The sequence below is a fragment of the Vicugna pacos genome, chromosome X, assembly GCF_048564905.1.
Source record: "Vicugna pacos chromosome X, VicPac4, whole genome shotgun sequence".
NCBI lineage: Eukaryota > Metazoa > Chordata > Mammalia > Artiodactyla > Camelidae > Vicugna > Vicugna pacos.
Genome location: NC_133023.1, coordinates 64,786,971 through 64,802,335, shown reverse-complemented (window position 1 = coordinate 64,802,335; position 15,365 = coordinate 64,786,971). Strand labels below are relative to the sequence as shown.

Genomic DNA, 15,365 nt, shown 5'->3' with positions numbered 1-15,365 from the left:
TGTCATAAAATATGGTTATTTTATTCCAACTCTGGGAAATGAAAAACAAAATTGGGGGGAGGGAACACATCCTTCCACACACCATTCTAATTTAGCTGACATTAATTCAGAAAAGCTAAAGCAAATGTATATCTGTATATGTATACATATTTATATATACACATACATATTTTTTCAGATTTTAGTCTCATCAGTGTTCATATATTTACTTTATTTTTATTTCTTTATAAATGCCCTTAAAATCATCTAATGCATCCTAATACTTCTACCTCTGCCTCTTCATCAATCATTTAATATTGTCAGGATTGTAGTCACATTTTGTGTTTTAATCATTTATGTGATTCGTCACACCGTACATTAGAAGATGTAAGGGAAAAACTTGGTTTAAGTTATACTCTGTGCATCAGTTACCAATTACATGATTTTTTCATCATTATTTGCCACTTCACACATCTTGTAGTTCTCTCTGCAGACTAGTTCAGCTTCTAGTGCTGTACATATCTGCATCTTCTGGATGGGACTGCCCATGATCCATGAGCTTGGGGTCAGGCATAAACTGTGTAGCACCTGATAAAGTATTAAAATGAAAAAAATTAGTCATTCATTTAACAGATTTCTTGTTGATACTGGGGATACATTAGTGAACAAAACAGATAAAAATCTCTACCAACACGGACATAGCATTCAAGTTGGGTGAGAGAGAGAATAAACTGAGTAAAAAATGTATTAGAAGATGGCAAGTGCTTTGTAGAAAAATAAAACAGGGAGGAGCACATGGAGTGCTTGAGTGATGTGCAGTTTGAAATAGGGTGACCAAGGGAAGCCTTCTAGAACGGTGTTATTTGAGCAAAGAACTGAAGGCAGTGACGGTATGAGCCCTATAGATATCTGATGGAAATGCCTTATAGGAGAAGCCGATGGGAGGTATGATGTACCTGAGGCACATCGGAGGAACCACAACATGACCAATATGGCTGCAACAGAGTAGGCAAGGTGTGGTGATGGTGGGTGCAATGAGATTTGGTAGGAGACACGATCAGAAAACAATGGAAGGCTAGGCCAGACGGGGCCAGGGCAAAGATTTTCTCTTTTATTCTAAGTGAGATGAGAAGTCACTGGGTAGTTGAGGAGTGACATGATATTATGTTTTTAAAAAGATAACTCTTGGCTCTGGGGAGAAGAGACTATAGGGAAACAAGTGGGGGAGAAGAGACCATAGGGGAACAAGTGTGGAAGTATAGGGAGACCAGTTAGGAAGCTACTGCAGTATCCCCACAGACAGCTGCTGATGGCTTTAATTAGGGCAGTAGCAGTGGAGGTGGTGAAAAGGAATTGCATTCTGGATAACTTCTTAAGGTAGGATGGACAGGATTGTCTAAATGGATGGAGTATGTTGTGTGAAAGAGTCTCTTTAACTTGACGAACTGGAAGAAAGGAGCTGACATTTACTGAGATGGGAAAAATGTAGAAGCACATTTGAGGGAAGGCAAATGAAGTGTGTAGTTTTGGATGTGCTACATTTGAACTGCTAACTAAACATCTGAATCCAAATATTGAGTAAGCAGCTAGAAATGTGAATCTGTGCAGTTTAGGAGTACCCTGGGCTGGTTTATAAATTTTATGTTCCTAGCCTATATATGATATTTAAAACTCATATGGGACCATATGAGATCATCCAGAACATCAGAAAAGAGACCCAAGGAATGAACCCTTTGGATACTCCAACTTTTTGAGGTTAAGAACATTAGGAGAATGTAACAGAGAAGGCTGAGATGGAACAGCCAGTCAGTGAAGCAAGAGAACCAAGAGTAAAGGATACCCCACAGGCCAAGTGAAGAGACTGTTTCAAGAGGAAGGAGTAATCACTTATGTTAGAAGTTACTGATAGATTACATAAAACAGAGATTGAGAATGGACTCCTGGATTTGGCAATGTGTGATTCAGTGGTAAACTTGAGAAGCTGACTGTGTGCTAGGCAAGATGCTACATTATTTTCATGCGTTATCTCACAATTCTGCTCTGAGACAGATGATATTTTTATATTATCCTTGCTTTACAGATAAGGACATTTTAATTTAGAGAGGTTAAGAAACTTGACTAATGTCACCCAGCTGATAATTGTGGAGCCAGGACTGAATCCAGTTTTGTCTGACCACCAACACAACAACTCTGGCTCTTCTGTAAAATGGGGGTTTACAGTAGTGACAATATCATACCATTATTTTTAGTATTCAGTATAATGATGCACACAAAGCAGTGCATATAACACTCTGTGCATGGTAAGTATGTAAGAACAATTTTTATATTTACTTTGTGACATAAGACAAAAAATACTTTTCTCAGAAATTTGTTTTTATTTTAAATGTTTGTCAAACTCTGATTCATTTTGAAAGGATTTTTTTTATATTTGGGAGACACATTTTTTCCTATAGGAATTTAATTTCTAGCTCTATGGTGAAAACAAAAGGGAGAAATAGATTTACACACAATTATTTATTTTATACCTATCATTTCAGAGACAGTTTCTGTTTTATAAACTGTGATAGACCTACATGTAACTTCACTACCAAATAGATTTTAAAAGCAGCCAGGTATTAAATAATCACTACTCATGATACGAATACTGTTCTCCACAGAATAGAGATTTTTAATCTGGGATTCCTTTGGGGTGGGGAGGGGTTTGGGGATAGAATTCATGTGATCGGAGCACTTGGGTCGGGGAAATTTGTCTTTATTTTCATTTACCTCTGACTAAAAATGAACGTTTTCTTCAATAATGAATGCAGGTAACAAACCACAATAGTATTAACAGTTCCTTAGATTTTGTCACTAACAGAAATCACAGATATTTTCATATCACACTGCAGTTGCAGATATCTTGAAATATATACACTTACTTCAAAACTATGGCCTTTATCAGATATGTTGTTAGATATTATTATATATTACTATGTGTTTTAATTTATGTATTTTTTTAGGGAGTTAAGGTTTTATTTATTTATTTATTTATTTATTTATTTATTTATTTATTTATTTTTACAGATTTTTAAAAACTTTTTTTTATTGAGTTATAGTCATTTTACAATGTTGTGTCAAATTCCAGGGTACAGCACAATTTTTCAGTTATACATGAACATATATATATATTCATTGTCACATTTTTTTTCACTGTGAGCTACCATAAGATCTTGTATATATTTTAATTTATACATTTAAAAACATTCTGAGAAGGGGTGCGTGGCACACAGACCTGGTGCACGCGGACCCCTTAAGCAACTGGTTCTGCCTGCTCCTTTCTCATGCATCTTTGCTGCCGCCTGGTGGAAGCCTTTGCTCAGTACAAGTGAAAAGGGTACTATGAAATAGTTTTATCAATAGTTTTTATCAAACATACTATAGTAAGCATTGACAAATAATTATTTTATAGAAGTCTCCCTGTCTATAATTTGCTTAACAATGTCTATCAATTGACTAAATTCTGTAACACTTCTACTCATTTCCTTAATTTATATTCTTGTCCAAAACTGGTCAAAGATTCAGCTCACCCAAATTTGAAAGTCTCCTTTGCCTTTACATCTCCACCTCTCAAAATTTGTTGAAAGGCTTCCAATTTTTAGTTCATCCATAGCTTATGTCAGACATTATTAACTAGGGGAATATGCACAGAAAATTCCTGTGGAGCTTTTCCTACAATCCAACTGCTTGGAGGCCTCTGGAGATTCTGATTTATAATTCTTGTGTAGAGTGAATTTTAGGGGAAAAAAAAACCTCAAGAAATTTTGAGGTGGATCTCTCTGGTTTAGAATCAGCCTAGGTCGTCTGATTTCTGCCTTTTTAAAAAGGTTCATCTCATGCTTTTCTGAATAAGTAAGGATTATATATTTCCTCTTAGAAATTTCTTCATCCCTTTTGATCAAGGGCTCTCTTTCCTCCTAAAGAATTAGCAGTCATAAAACTCTTGTTGAATCACAATCCCCTAATCATTATAATGCTTTTCTTTGTACTTCATCATATTTTTAATCTCCAATAAAATATAATTTATGCTTAAGTTTTTAGCAGACTTTTTAAAAAGCTGGTGTTAAACAGGAAATGAATAAAGATGTTTAAAGTTATAAAACGAACTATTGTCTCAAATAGCAATTAGGTGTGATCTGTTCACTGATAATTTAGTTCACACTTTATTTATATTTTAAGCAAGTTAGTGCTCACTAATAAATTGCTGAATGAAGTTTTGATTGTTAAGAGTCTATTTTTCTTTTGTATACAATTAGGATGAAATTCAGTATTCAGCTTCTCAGTAACTGAAACACTTAAAAAGATATTAGTCACTGTAAAGTACTTTCTCATACTGTTCTGTTCTTTCCATTCTTTTTTTCTCTCTATGCTTTGGTTTAGCTATTTTCTGTTGACCTGTATTGAGTTCATTACTTCTGTATTTGTATACAGTCTACTAAACCCATCCAATGAGTTCACAATTTCAGGTACTGTATTTTTCACTTGTAGAATATCCACTTAATTTTTTAATAGATTCCAACTTTCTGTGACATTTTCTATCTTTTCATCCATGTTGGTCATCGTGTTTTCTATTTAACATATTCATCATAGTTACTTTAAAGTGCTTTTCTGCTAACTTCAATGTTTAGATCACCTGTGGGTTTGCTCTTATATTTTTCTCTTTTAATTGTCAGTCACATCTTCCTGACTTTTTGCATGACTAGTATTTTGTTTATCTGTATGGTGTACACTGTGTATAAAAGAACTGTAGAAGCTCCAGGTGATATTGTCTGCCAGAGAGGGGATCCTTTTCCTTTTTTCAGAATGTTGAAACACTTACCGTCTCAATCCAATCAGGCACTGAGCTGAGTTGCAGTTATAGTAAGAGTCAGTCAATCTCTGGCTCCTCCCTGTTCCTCACATATGGCACTCTTTAGCTGACTGACACCTGAGTTTCCGTCTCTCTCACACTAAACCACTGTAGGATATTTGGTTTTGCCCTTCAGAGGTTTTGAGTTTGGCTATTTAGTTTCACAACCCATAAAAAAATCTGGCAAATGTCACAAGGGGGAGATGAATCGTATATGGCACACCTCATCCTTCTAAAGCAGGAATCAGCAAACTTTTTCTGTAAAGGGCCAAAGTAAACATCTTTGACTTTGTAAACCATAAGGTCTCCATCACAACCACTCAACTCTGCCATTTGTAGGGTGAAAGCAGCCACAGATAATAAACAAATGAGTGAGTGTGGCTCTGTTCCAAAAAATATTTATTTATGGACACTGAAATTTGAATTTCAAACAGTTTTCACTTGTCATGAAATATTTTTCTCTTGATTTTTTAAATATTTAAATCACATAGAAACTACTCTTGGCCTGTGGAATGTACAAAATTAGTCAGTGAGCCAGATTTGGCACAAGGTCCATAGTTTGAGAGGGACATTATCTTGTGAGACTGTGAGAAACTTCATTCTACTTTCATCAGATTTTGAAGGGGTTCAGGTCACCAAATTTCCAAATCTGTGATTGCCAAAATAACACAGTTGTCATCATAAAGTATACGAATGATAGAGAACAACCAAGCTCTATATGCAGAGCCATGATCTATAGATGGACAGTACACCCAATCTATTCTGTATGGTGAGAAGTGGTGGCCATGGCTAGTCTCCCTAGCTAAGTACTGTGCTCCCAAAGTATGCTCAATGAAAATAAATTTGCTGATTGGCCAAATGGCTAATTACTCTAGGCAAATGATAACAATATCTTCTAAGACTCATTGAGAACTTCGTATGTGCTTGACATTGTACTTTCTTCTTTACATGCAACATCTCATTTAATCCTCACAACCACCATGTCAGAAAAAAAAAACACTATTATTGTCCCATTTTATGGAGGAGGAGACTGAGGCTTGAGGCATTAGATAACCTGCCCCAGGCACTAGAACTAGAAAATGTTGGATCTAGGATTTAGATCCAGGTTCTATTCTAAAACCTGTGCTCATAATCACTACTGTTTCTCATATCTTGTACTTTTGGGACTGCATGTGAAATGTAGAAATGGTGAGTCCCAAGGGTCTACTGTATAATCAATTCTGAATGATATAAGTATGAATAGTACTGGGTCTCTCTCTCCTCTACATGTCTCCTTATAATGCTTTTCATATACCACATTACTCATGACTGGTGGGTAGAAGGTCCCAGAATCCAGATGTGTCAAGACATTGGCTAGGGATGGTTTGGTCCTATTGTTAAGCTGTAACACCTCTACAGAGATCTCTGGAATTGACGGGCATTTAGAAAAATGACCAGATATATAGTTGTGGAAATATGGTCAACTGTGGATGACTCATACAGAGTCCAAAAACTGTATAACTTATCTTGACTAGAAAGGAGAGGTAACAGGAAAATAGTAAAACTCAAATCAGGTTTGTTACTCAGTGACAGCTTTTATAAAGATTAAGAAAGATAGGAGGAGGCTGAAATTAGAGACTAAATTCTGGGTTAAAATTAGATCATCTACATACAATGGAAAGAGCTTTGACTATGGTCTCAGGAATAACTAGGCTATAAACACAAGTCCACTGCTTATAAACTATACGATTTTGGGCAAGTTATTTAAGCTCCCTGAGTCTCAGTCTCTTCATCATGAAATAATTATAATTATATATACACTGGAGTTTTTTGTTTTGCTTTTTGGGTAAAGATAGAATAACATAATATACTTACAGCTCCTTGCACTACAGGGGTTGCTCAATATACGGTAGATACTTTCATTATTCCCTAAGTCTCCACCTCTGAGTTGGTCCTGTTTCCTTTGTAATAAGACAACTTAATGGGTAGTACCATTTACTTGGTACAGATAAACAAACCTATGTAAGCCAATGACTGAGTTTATGTGAATATAGTACTGAAATGGTTATTACTTATTTTCTTTCTGATCACAGTAACACCATGGTAATATCTGCCTAGAAAGTACAATTTTCACTATTTGGTCCCACAAAGTATTAACTGCCCGTATCTAATACTAGCAAAGATATTAGTATTATAACTGGTCCTATTTTGACTATTTCATGCTGAAAGTGCTCCTGGTATCTAAAGTAAAACTGATAGTGGAAGCTAAGACCGATAGGGGTAAACAGCTCAAGAAATGGAAAGCTGGTATTTCCTCTATGTAGATGTGACTTCTTATAGCCTGTAAACTGATAGAATCCAAGAAGACACATCTTCCTCCAACTGATTCAAAAATCCACATTTATAAAATGATATTAAATGCTTCACTCACCCAACTGGCCAGTGCTACTCTATATTCCCATATGCAAAGGTATGTATTATGAACTATGTGGCAGTTAGGAAAAATCCCAGGTACCCGAGTACCTCATAATCTAGAAAAATACACACACTACAGATAAGAGAAAGACGAAACATTTATGAAGAAAACTCATAAATAAGTTAAAACTACTAATTATAATACAATAAAATTATTTAAGAAAAGAATGAAAACAAATTTGAATTATTCCAAAACAAACCTGAGACAGATTCTGATTTGGTCTTTGTTTCAGAACTGAGTTTTGCTGGCAAAGGCACTGAGTGTTCTGGGTTGTGAGTTGTTTTTGCAGGTATTTCTATTTCAGCAGAGCTTCCAAGCTGTTTACCAAAAAGATTTTTCCTTCATAAGTAAATCATTTTACTAAAAGAATATAATATCCTAAAAAAAACTATAGCATGCCAAGGTATTATGTTTCTTCGTTTTCTTTCATTCCATCCTTGACTTCTGTCTGGGACCCCTATTACAAGTCAACAACCTGGGGGAGTGTGTAGCTCAGTGGTAGAGTGCATACTTAGCAGGCATGAACGAGGTCCAGGGTTCAGTCCCCAGTACCTCTGCTAAAAATAAATAGATAAGCCTGATTACTTATCCCCCCACCAAAAAAATCCAAAAGAAACAAAAACCAAGGCAACACTCACCCAAACAAAACTCAAAGTCTACCTTTTTGGTCCATTTAAACTCTACCTTAGTTTTTTCTTTAGATTCAGGAAGTGACTCTTTTTTGTTATTTTTTGTCCACAATGATTTAACTGCTTCATAAATTTGCTGGCTTGTAGCATATGCCCTTTTCCCAGTTACCTAAGTAAAATAAAGTGAGTCAAATAATATATATTTTTAACAGTTAAAATAACAAACATTAAAGAATTTACATCAGGTATTTTATGTGAACACCCAGGTCAGAATCAATAATAAAGATATAAATCTCAAGATCATGTAACATAAAGCCTCATTTTCTAAATCTTATATGAAAAATTACTTACATCATGAAAAAGGCTAAAAATTGTATACTTTGTATAACCCCAAGAGTGAATCCTAATGTATACTGTGGGACTTTGGGTGGTAATGATGTGTCACTGTAGGTTCATCAGCTGTAACAAATGTACCCCTCTGGTGAGGATATTGATAACGAGGAGGCCATGCATGGTAGGGTGCAGGGGGGTGAACTGGAAATCTCTGTACTTTCTCCTTCATTTTGTTGTGAATCTAAAAGTACTGTAAAAATAATAAAGTCTTAAAAATGTATAGTTTGCATTCACACTGTAACATGTGAATTTAAATCCATGTCTATTTAACAGGAGTTTGGGAAAGATAGTTTGAGATACTAAACAGTTGACTAAGAAAATGAGATTATAAGATGCTATGAAGTTAACACTTTTGCTTAAATTTTTATGGTGCTTTCTCTAGTTATAAAGAAAAAAAAACTAATGTATTTCTCCAGGGAATAATACTCTTTTTTGGTAGAAACATGAAATAAAAAAATGAACTACAAATACGGTAACTTACAGCGGAGGCTAGGATGCTGACTGAATTCCTGAAGCTGCTTTTCCTTTCATTCATCTCTCTTTCCCTTTGAAAATCTCCTTCTGATTTCTTCTATTCTCTTCCATCCTTTTGTTTCTTATGGTTGAAGTAATTTCAATAGCTATTGATTTCTCAAATATTAAAGAGGTTTTGGGGAGCTTTCCAGGATTACACTTTCTATAAACATAAATTTTTAAAAACTATGTTTTTCTTCCTTAAACAAAAATATTTTTTACTGTTTTTGCTAAGTATATATTTATACTTAAGAAAAATCAGTCAATCCACTAGTATGAAAGTCCTCTTCTTCCCTCCAATGTAACCTTTGTTAACAGTCATGTGGATATCCTTCTTGAATTTTTACTCTTATATATACATTATATGTGCACATCCATAGCATTTTAAAACAAACAGAATATTGATACTTATAGATCTACCAAAACGATGAGGTAGATCTATATGCACTGCCATGGAGAGAAATCCATGATGAACTACTGAATTGCAAAAAAGGTAACAGAGAATAGGTTATAAACTATAATCTCAATTATATTTTAGATTAACGTTTAAAATAAATTGCATACACATACACTGTATTTCCTTTTTAAACACAAATGGGATCACACGATACATATTATTTTGAGATGTGATTTTTAAAAAAAGCTTAACAATATGCCACACAGATGTTTCCGTATCAGTTTATACACCAGCAGATCTGCTTCTTTTTTAACAGCTGCGTAGTTAGTATTCTATAATGGATACACCACAGTTCATTTAGCAAATCCCCTATTGATAGGCATATGGGCGTTATGACTTGTTTAACAAATCACTTGTTGATGGGCATATGGGATACTTCCTTTTTTTGGCAATTATAAGCATGCTACAATTAGCAGTCTGACACATACAACTGGGACCATAAACCCTTGTGGTATTTCCTTGGGAAAGATTCCTAGATGTGAAATCTCTAGATTAAATATAATATGCATTTTAATTTTTGATAATATAGCCACATTGCCTCCAGAAAGTCAGCAATATATTGTAGCAATCTACACTCCCACCAAGAGTATATATCTGTTTTCCAACCTCACTTACCAGCAGCAGTGTTATGAATCTTTTAAATCCTTGTCAAACTGAAAGGCTAAAAGCCATTATATACATGATCTTTTAAACTGCATTTATTTGATTGCTGATGAAGTTAAGCATCTTTCATATATTAGGTCCATTTGTGTTTCTCATTCTATGGATTGCTAGCTCATATACTTTTGTCGTTTTCTTAGAGTGCATTCATTCTTTTCCTATCGATTTATAGAAGCTTTTAATATACAAAGGATATTATTTAGTCCTTTGTTATATATGTTGCAAATAGTTTCTCCAGTTTTTCATTTATTCATTAACTTTGCATATGGTATACTGTGATCAACAGAAATGTATTACTTTGATGTAGTAAAATATATCAATTTTTTTCTTTGATGGCATTTGGATTGTTTTCCTTAAGGCCTTTCCTATCTCAAGACTGCACAATTATTTCTTTTTTCTTCTAATATTTTGTAGTAGTATATTTTATCATTAGATCTTTATTCCACCTGAGATTTATTTTTGCATGATATTTGGTAAAGGTCTAAGTATTTTTCCAAAAAGTGAATTATTCCAACACATTTCTTGAATACTCCATCCTTTCTTTACACATTGATCTGAAATGCTACTTGTACCACACCCTCCCCCACACTCCACAACGTACACAAAGACATACTCAATATATTTGTTTTTGGATATTCTCTTTTGTTCTCTTGGCTATTTTGGTATATTGCTTATGCTACAGCTTAGTATCATTCCTGATACATGATACACGGACAACAAATACTGGCTGAATGAATGTCATGTTTCCTTCAAATCCAGGAATTTTGTAAGAACTAGATTAAATACATAAATTTGAGAACATCTGCCATACTCCAATATTGAGTCCTTTCATCTAGAAAACAAGACATATCACTAAATGTATTCAAGTTTAAAAAAATGCCCTTTGGTAAAATTTAATCTTTAATTTTTTAAAATAGGTTTTAAAAGATTATTTGATAAGCTTATTCCTAGATATTTTATAGTTTTCAAAGAGATTTCTTGTTACTCTTTACATAAATTAATAATGAAAATTGTGAGGAGAAATATAAAAAGCAAAAAGTAATTCCATCTTGAGGTGTATTTCCAAATAGTGAATAACTGGAGTGTGACTTTTATTTTTCAAAGGACTTTCTGGACTATCATTTTGTAACCTTTTTTACATTGTAGACCCCTTGGAGAATCTCTTAAAATGTATGAGCCGTTTCCTTCAGAAAAATACACATACAGCAGAAGAGTACTTACCTGACATTTTTTTTAAGAGACTTGTCTGATTAAATAAAGCTGTTTTAAAATTTACAATAAATGATATTCACAGGATGCTGAATATTCATCACTAGTAGGTACTCAACAATATCCAAGTATTGTCTCTCACAAGTGATTTGTACACTTATCAAGAATAAGTTGTATTTGTTTCCAAGTCTCTAATCAGTTTTATTATAAATAAATAATTTAAATGTAACATAACAGGATAAAATAAAAGTTACACAGAGAATTGCTGTGTTTAGGAAAATAAGTTTTGTAAAGAGTCAAAAGTGAATAATTAAAAAAAACTGCTGTCAAATTAGAGGTACACAAGACAACTGTAAAAGGCTAGGCGAAATAATACAAATCTAAGAGGAGTTTGTACTCACATTATTTAAAAAATGTTTTTCAGTGTTCATCCGATTTTAAAGAATTTTGAATTTTACATAGCCCAACAATGGAGGAGTATTCCTCCCTATAAATTCTAACTTGGTGTCTCTGAACTTAATCCTCAAACAAGCATTTATATTCTTGAATTATATTTAAACAAATTCATCCTATTTATTTGTGATGATCATGTAATTAAGAATGGCATTTATCGTGCTGAGATGCTAATGTAATTTTGCCAACATAAAAGTTGATACCAACTATATTTCAATGAAAATTAAATGTTGCAGGTGCTGTATGACATTTAAATATTGTTACACTGAGAGTTTAAACAAATACTGAAATGAAGCTATCACTTAAAAAGAACTTACCTTTGCAATTATTACTGACTGAACTGGGTAGCAAACAGTTGCTCCTAAAGTGGCCAGTCCCAGTGGATAAGCAATCTTCTTAAACCTAGAACCTATGACATGCAAATAAAATTAAACTCCAAACAGATGCTACCAGAGACTTGAAGCTTTTATAACTTTAATATATTCTTTGTTCCCCTTTAAGCCATCATCCTCTGTTAAATTATTCTTTAGGTAATAATACCAATCAAGATAATAGGTAAAATGTCCTTAAGGATTATAATTCATTTAATACCTCTTAGTTGTCATGTCCAATTTAAGAAAAGTATTCTCAATCTAACGTTGATAATTACCTACACAAAGGGGGCTGATGATTTTCTTCTTTTTTAAAACTAGGTACTTTTTCATGTACTAAGAAACCGAGAGTTGTAATCATATTTTTTCAAGTATCTAATAAAGCATGGTAATATACAGAAGTAATCAACTACCATGTTTATGACAGCATGTTAAACTGAAATGGACTCTCTCCATATATCCTGTTCTGATTAAGTCCTTAGAAAGGTGAAAGATTCAACTAACTAATCAGCTAAGGATTTTAAAAGGTACATAACTCCTTCATGTCACTTATTTAGAATACTGAAGTGATAATTTAATAATTGCAAGTAATTTGCGGTAATTCATTCATTTCCAAAAGTGCCTTAACTAAGCAGTCATTTTCAAACTTTTTCAGGAAATTAAACTTTTCTGGTACATTTCTATTAATTTTAATATATGTATAGAGTCAAGAAACCACCACTACGATCAGAATATGGAACATTTCTATCACCACTAAAAAAAAATCTCCTGCTATCCCTTTGTAGTCACACATTTTCTCCACTCCTAACCCCTGAGAACCACTGATCTGTTATCACTGTAGTTTTATCTTTTTGAGAAAGTCATATAAATGGAATCATACAATATGTAACTTTTTAAGACTGGTTTCTTTAACTCGGATTCATCAAGATTGTTGCATGTGTCAATGGTTCATTCCTTTTGTTCCTACGCAGTATTCCTTTGTATGAATGTGACATAGTTGTTTATTGATGCAAGACGTTTAGGTTATTTCTAGCTTTTGGTGATTACGAATGGAGTTACTATAAACATTTGTGTACAGGTTTTTCAGTTCTCCAGTGTAAATATCCAGGAGTGAGATTACCATATCACATGGTGATTACATGTTCAACTTTACAGGAAACTGTCAAACTATTTTCCAGAATGGCTATACCATTTTGTATTACCACCAGCAGTATATGAGAGTGTCAGCTGCTCTACTTTCTTGACTATACTTGGTATGGTTAATCTTTTAAATTTTAGACATTCCAATAGGTATGCAGTGGTATCCTCAGTGTAGTTTTCATTTGCATTTCCCTAATAACTAATGATACTGAACTTCTTTTGGAATAGCTATATATTTGAAAACACAAAAAGTCTCTAAAAGTAAACACATTTTACTATAGAATCTAAACATGTTTATGGTAGCCCATCATAATACTACTTAACAAAGGATGTGAGGTTTTCTTCTAACAGTAAAATTCAGAAATTAATATAATGGCAAGGAGAGAATATATACTTTTTAACTTTACCTTTTCTCACTGAAATGAAGCCTGCCAATCCTGAAACTGTAATCACTCCAATTTTTGGAAGAAAATCTCGAGGTGGATTCTTCAAATAGACATATGCATCTTAAGAAATCAGAAAATTAATATAAATAACTTACTATAATTGGGCATCCTATATAGGTATAATGTGGAAAAATTACAGAGATTTGCTAAGATAACAGCAGATGGTTTAACACTCTTCAAAAAAACTACACAAAATAATGATTTGAGCAGCAATTTTAAAAGCTAGTTGTAATAGTTACTTGCTACAAAATAAAATCTTCCTTCCACAGCTGATTTAATGGCATTTGTTTCTTGATACAGGTGATTATTACACTTTAATGAAATATGATGCTACAGTGCACACCTTAAGATGCCTTACTATAAAGTAAATCCTGATTGTGTATTATATCCCTATGATGGAAATGCTTCTGGCCTTATCTGTTCAAACACTGGTAGGATCCAATAAGAATTCAAAGATACTTTATTAGGGAGCTTTGAATAATAGCTTAGGGAAACATGCAGCTACTACACTCTGCTTGCCATGACTCCCCAATAACCTTAGAGCAGCCGTTGCTCTTAGTTAAAACCAATGATCAGGATGAGAAGTTGAGCCTACAGAAAAAAAATAGAGAGTGGGCAAGGTCTAAATTTCTTGGTTCTTTGTATATTTAAATTGTTTCTGGTTCCATGCCATCCCAAAACACTCTCTTCTATCATAGTTAATTATTTAATGGCAATCACTTCCTCAAAGTTGATGAGGAATATAATTTGTACAGACATTAAATAATGATAATACATAGACAGGTGATCAACATCATAGAGACACTTAAAATTTTAGCTGATCTTTCTGTTCCCCCATACATATTTATTTCAACAACTAGCTTAAGCTAAGAATGTCAGGAAGCTATATCTGCTTGCTGCTAAAAACCATAATCAAACTAAAGAGTGAAATACAGTTGTTTTTCCAACATTAGCTCAAATATTCTAGGGTGACTAATTGGTATAGTGTTTCCTAGCAATTGATAGCAAAATACTATGTATTTTAACAGCAAATAGCACTTATTTAAACTAATTGATAACAGCGGAGACATGTTTCTAACTTATGCTTTATGAGTATCTAATATGGATTTTGTAGTTAAAACAGACCTCGGTTTCAGTCCAGGTGCTACCACTTACTAGCTGTGTGACTTTGGTAACCTAACTAACCCTTCTAAACCCGTTTCTTCATCTGTAAAATGGGGATAATTATAATCCCAACACCGAGAGATTAGCTACAAAATTAAACTAGATAAATTATGTAAAATGCTTATCATAGTGCCTCAGCATATAATGACTGCTAAATAAATAATGGATACTATTGCTTTGTTATTATTATCATAAACTGCTATAGAGAGTATCTTTTGAGTTGATAAAACATGATAATGGACAACATAGCAAGTTTATTTTTCTCACATTTAAACCCTGCAAGTTAAAAAGACAGCAGAACATTTCTAATTATAGATGTTTCACTCACCTACCTTTCCCAAATTGTACTGTATCCATTATCCCATTTTTCACAAAGACATAAACACCCTAAGTAAAAAAAGGGGAAAAAGAGAACATCTGTATTTTTGAAAATGTTGATAATTAGATCAAATAGCCCCCATCTCTGAGGTTATATGAAAATGCTAAATTAGCAAGGCACCCAAGTCTAAATCTAACTTTCCTATTATTCTCTAGGAGGACACATGTTGAACTTAGCTTCTCTTCATTTCATGCTTTTCATTCTATTTAACATAGATAATACTTGCTTACTA

General features: G+C 33.5%; 1 protein-coding gene across 2 annotated transcripts in view; it reads right to left on the bottom strand.

The window, feature by feature from the left end:
* Nucleotides 1-15,365, bottom strand: part of APOOL (apolipoprotein O like) — a 77,493-nt gene continuing 62,128 nt past the window's right edge. For both annotated transcript variants that reach the window (XM_031671557.2, XM_031671560.2), the window contains 6 exons: nt 15,087-15,141; nt 13,552-13,650; nt 11,951-12,042; nt 8,004-8,117; nt 7,519-7,636; nt 1-567 (listed from right to left, as the gene is read on the bottom strand). In XM_031671557.2, the coding sequence (XP_031527417.1) occupies nt 479-567; nt 7,519-7,636; nt 8,004-8,117; nt 11,951-12,042; nt 13,552-13,650; nt 15,087-15,141 (567 nt within the window). In that variant the 3' untranslated portion in view covers nt 1-478. The remainder of the gene's footprint in view (nt 568-7,518; nt 7,637-8,003; nt 8,118-11,950; nt 12,043-13,551; nt 13,651-15,086; nt 15,142-15,365) is intronic.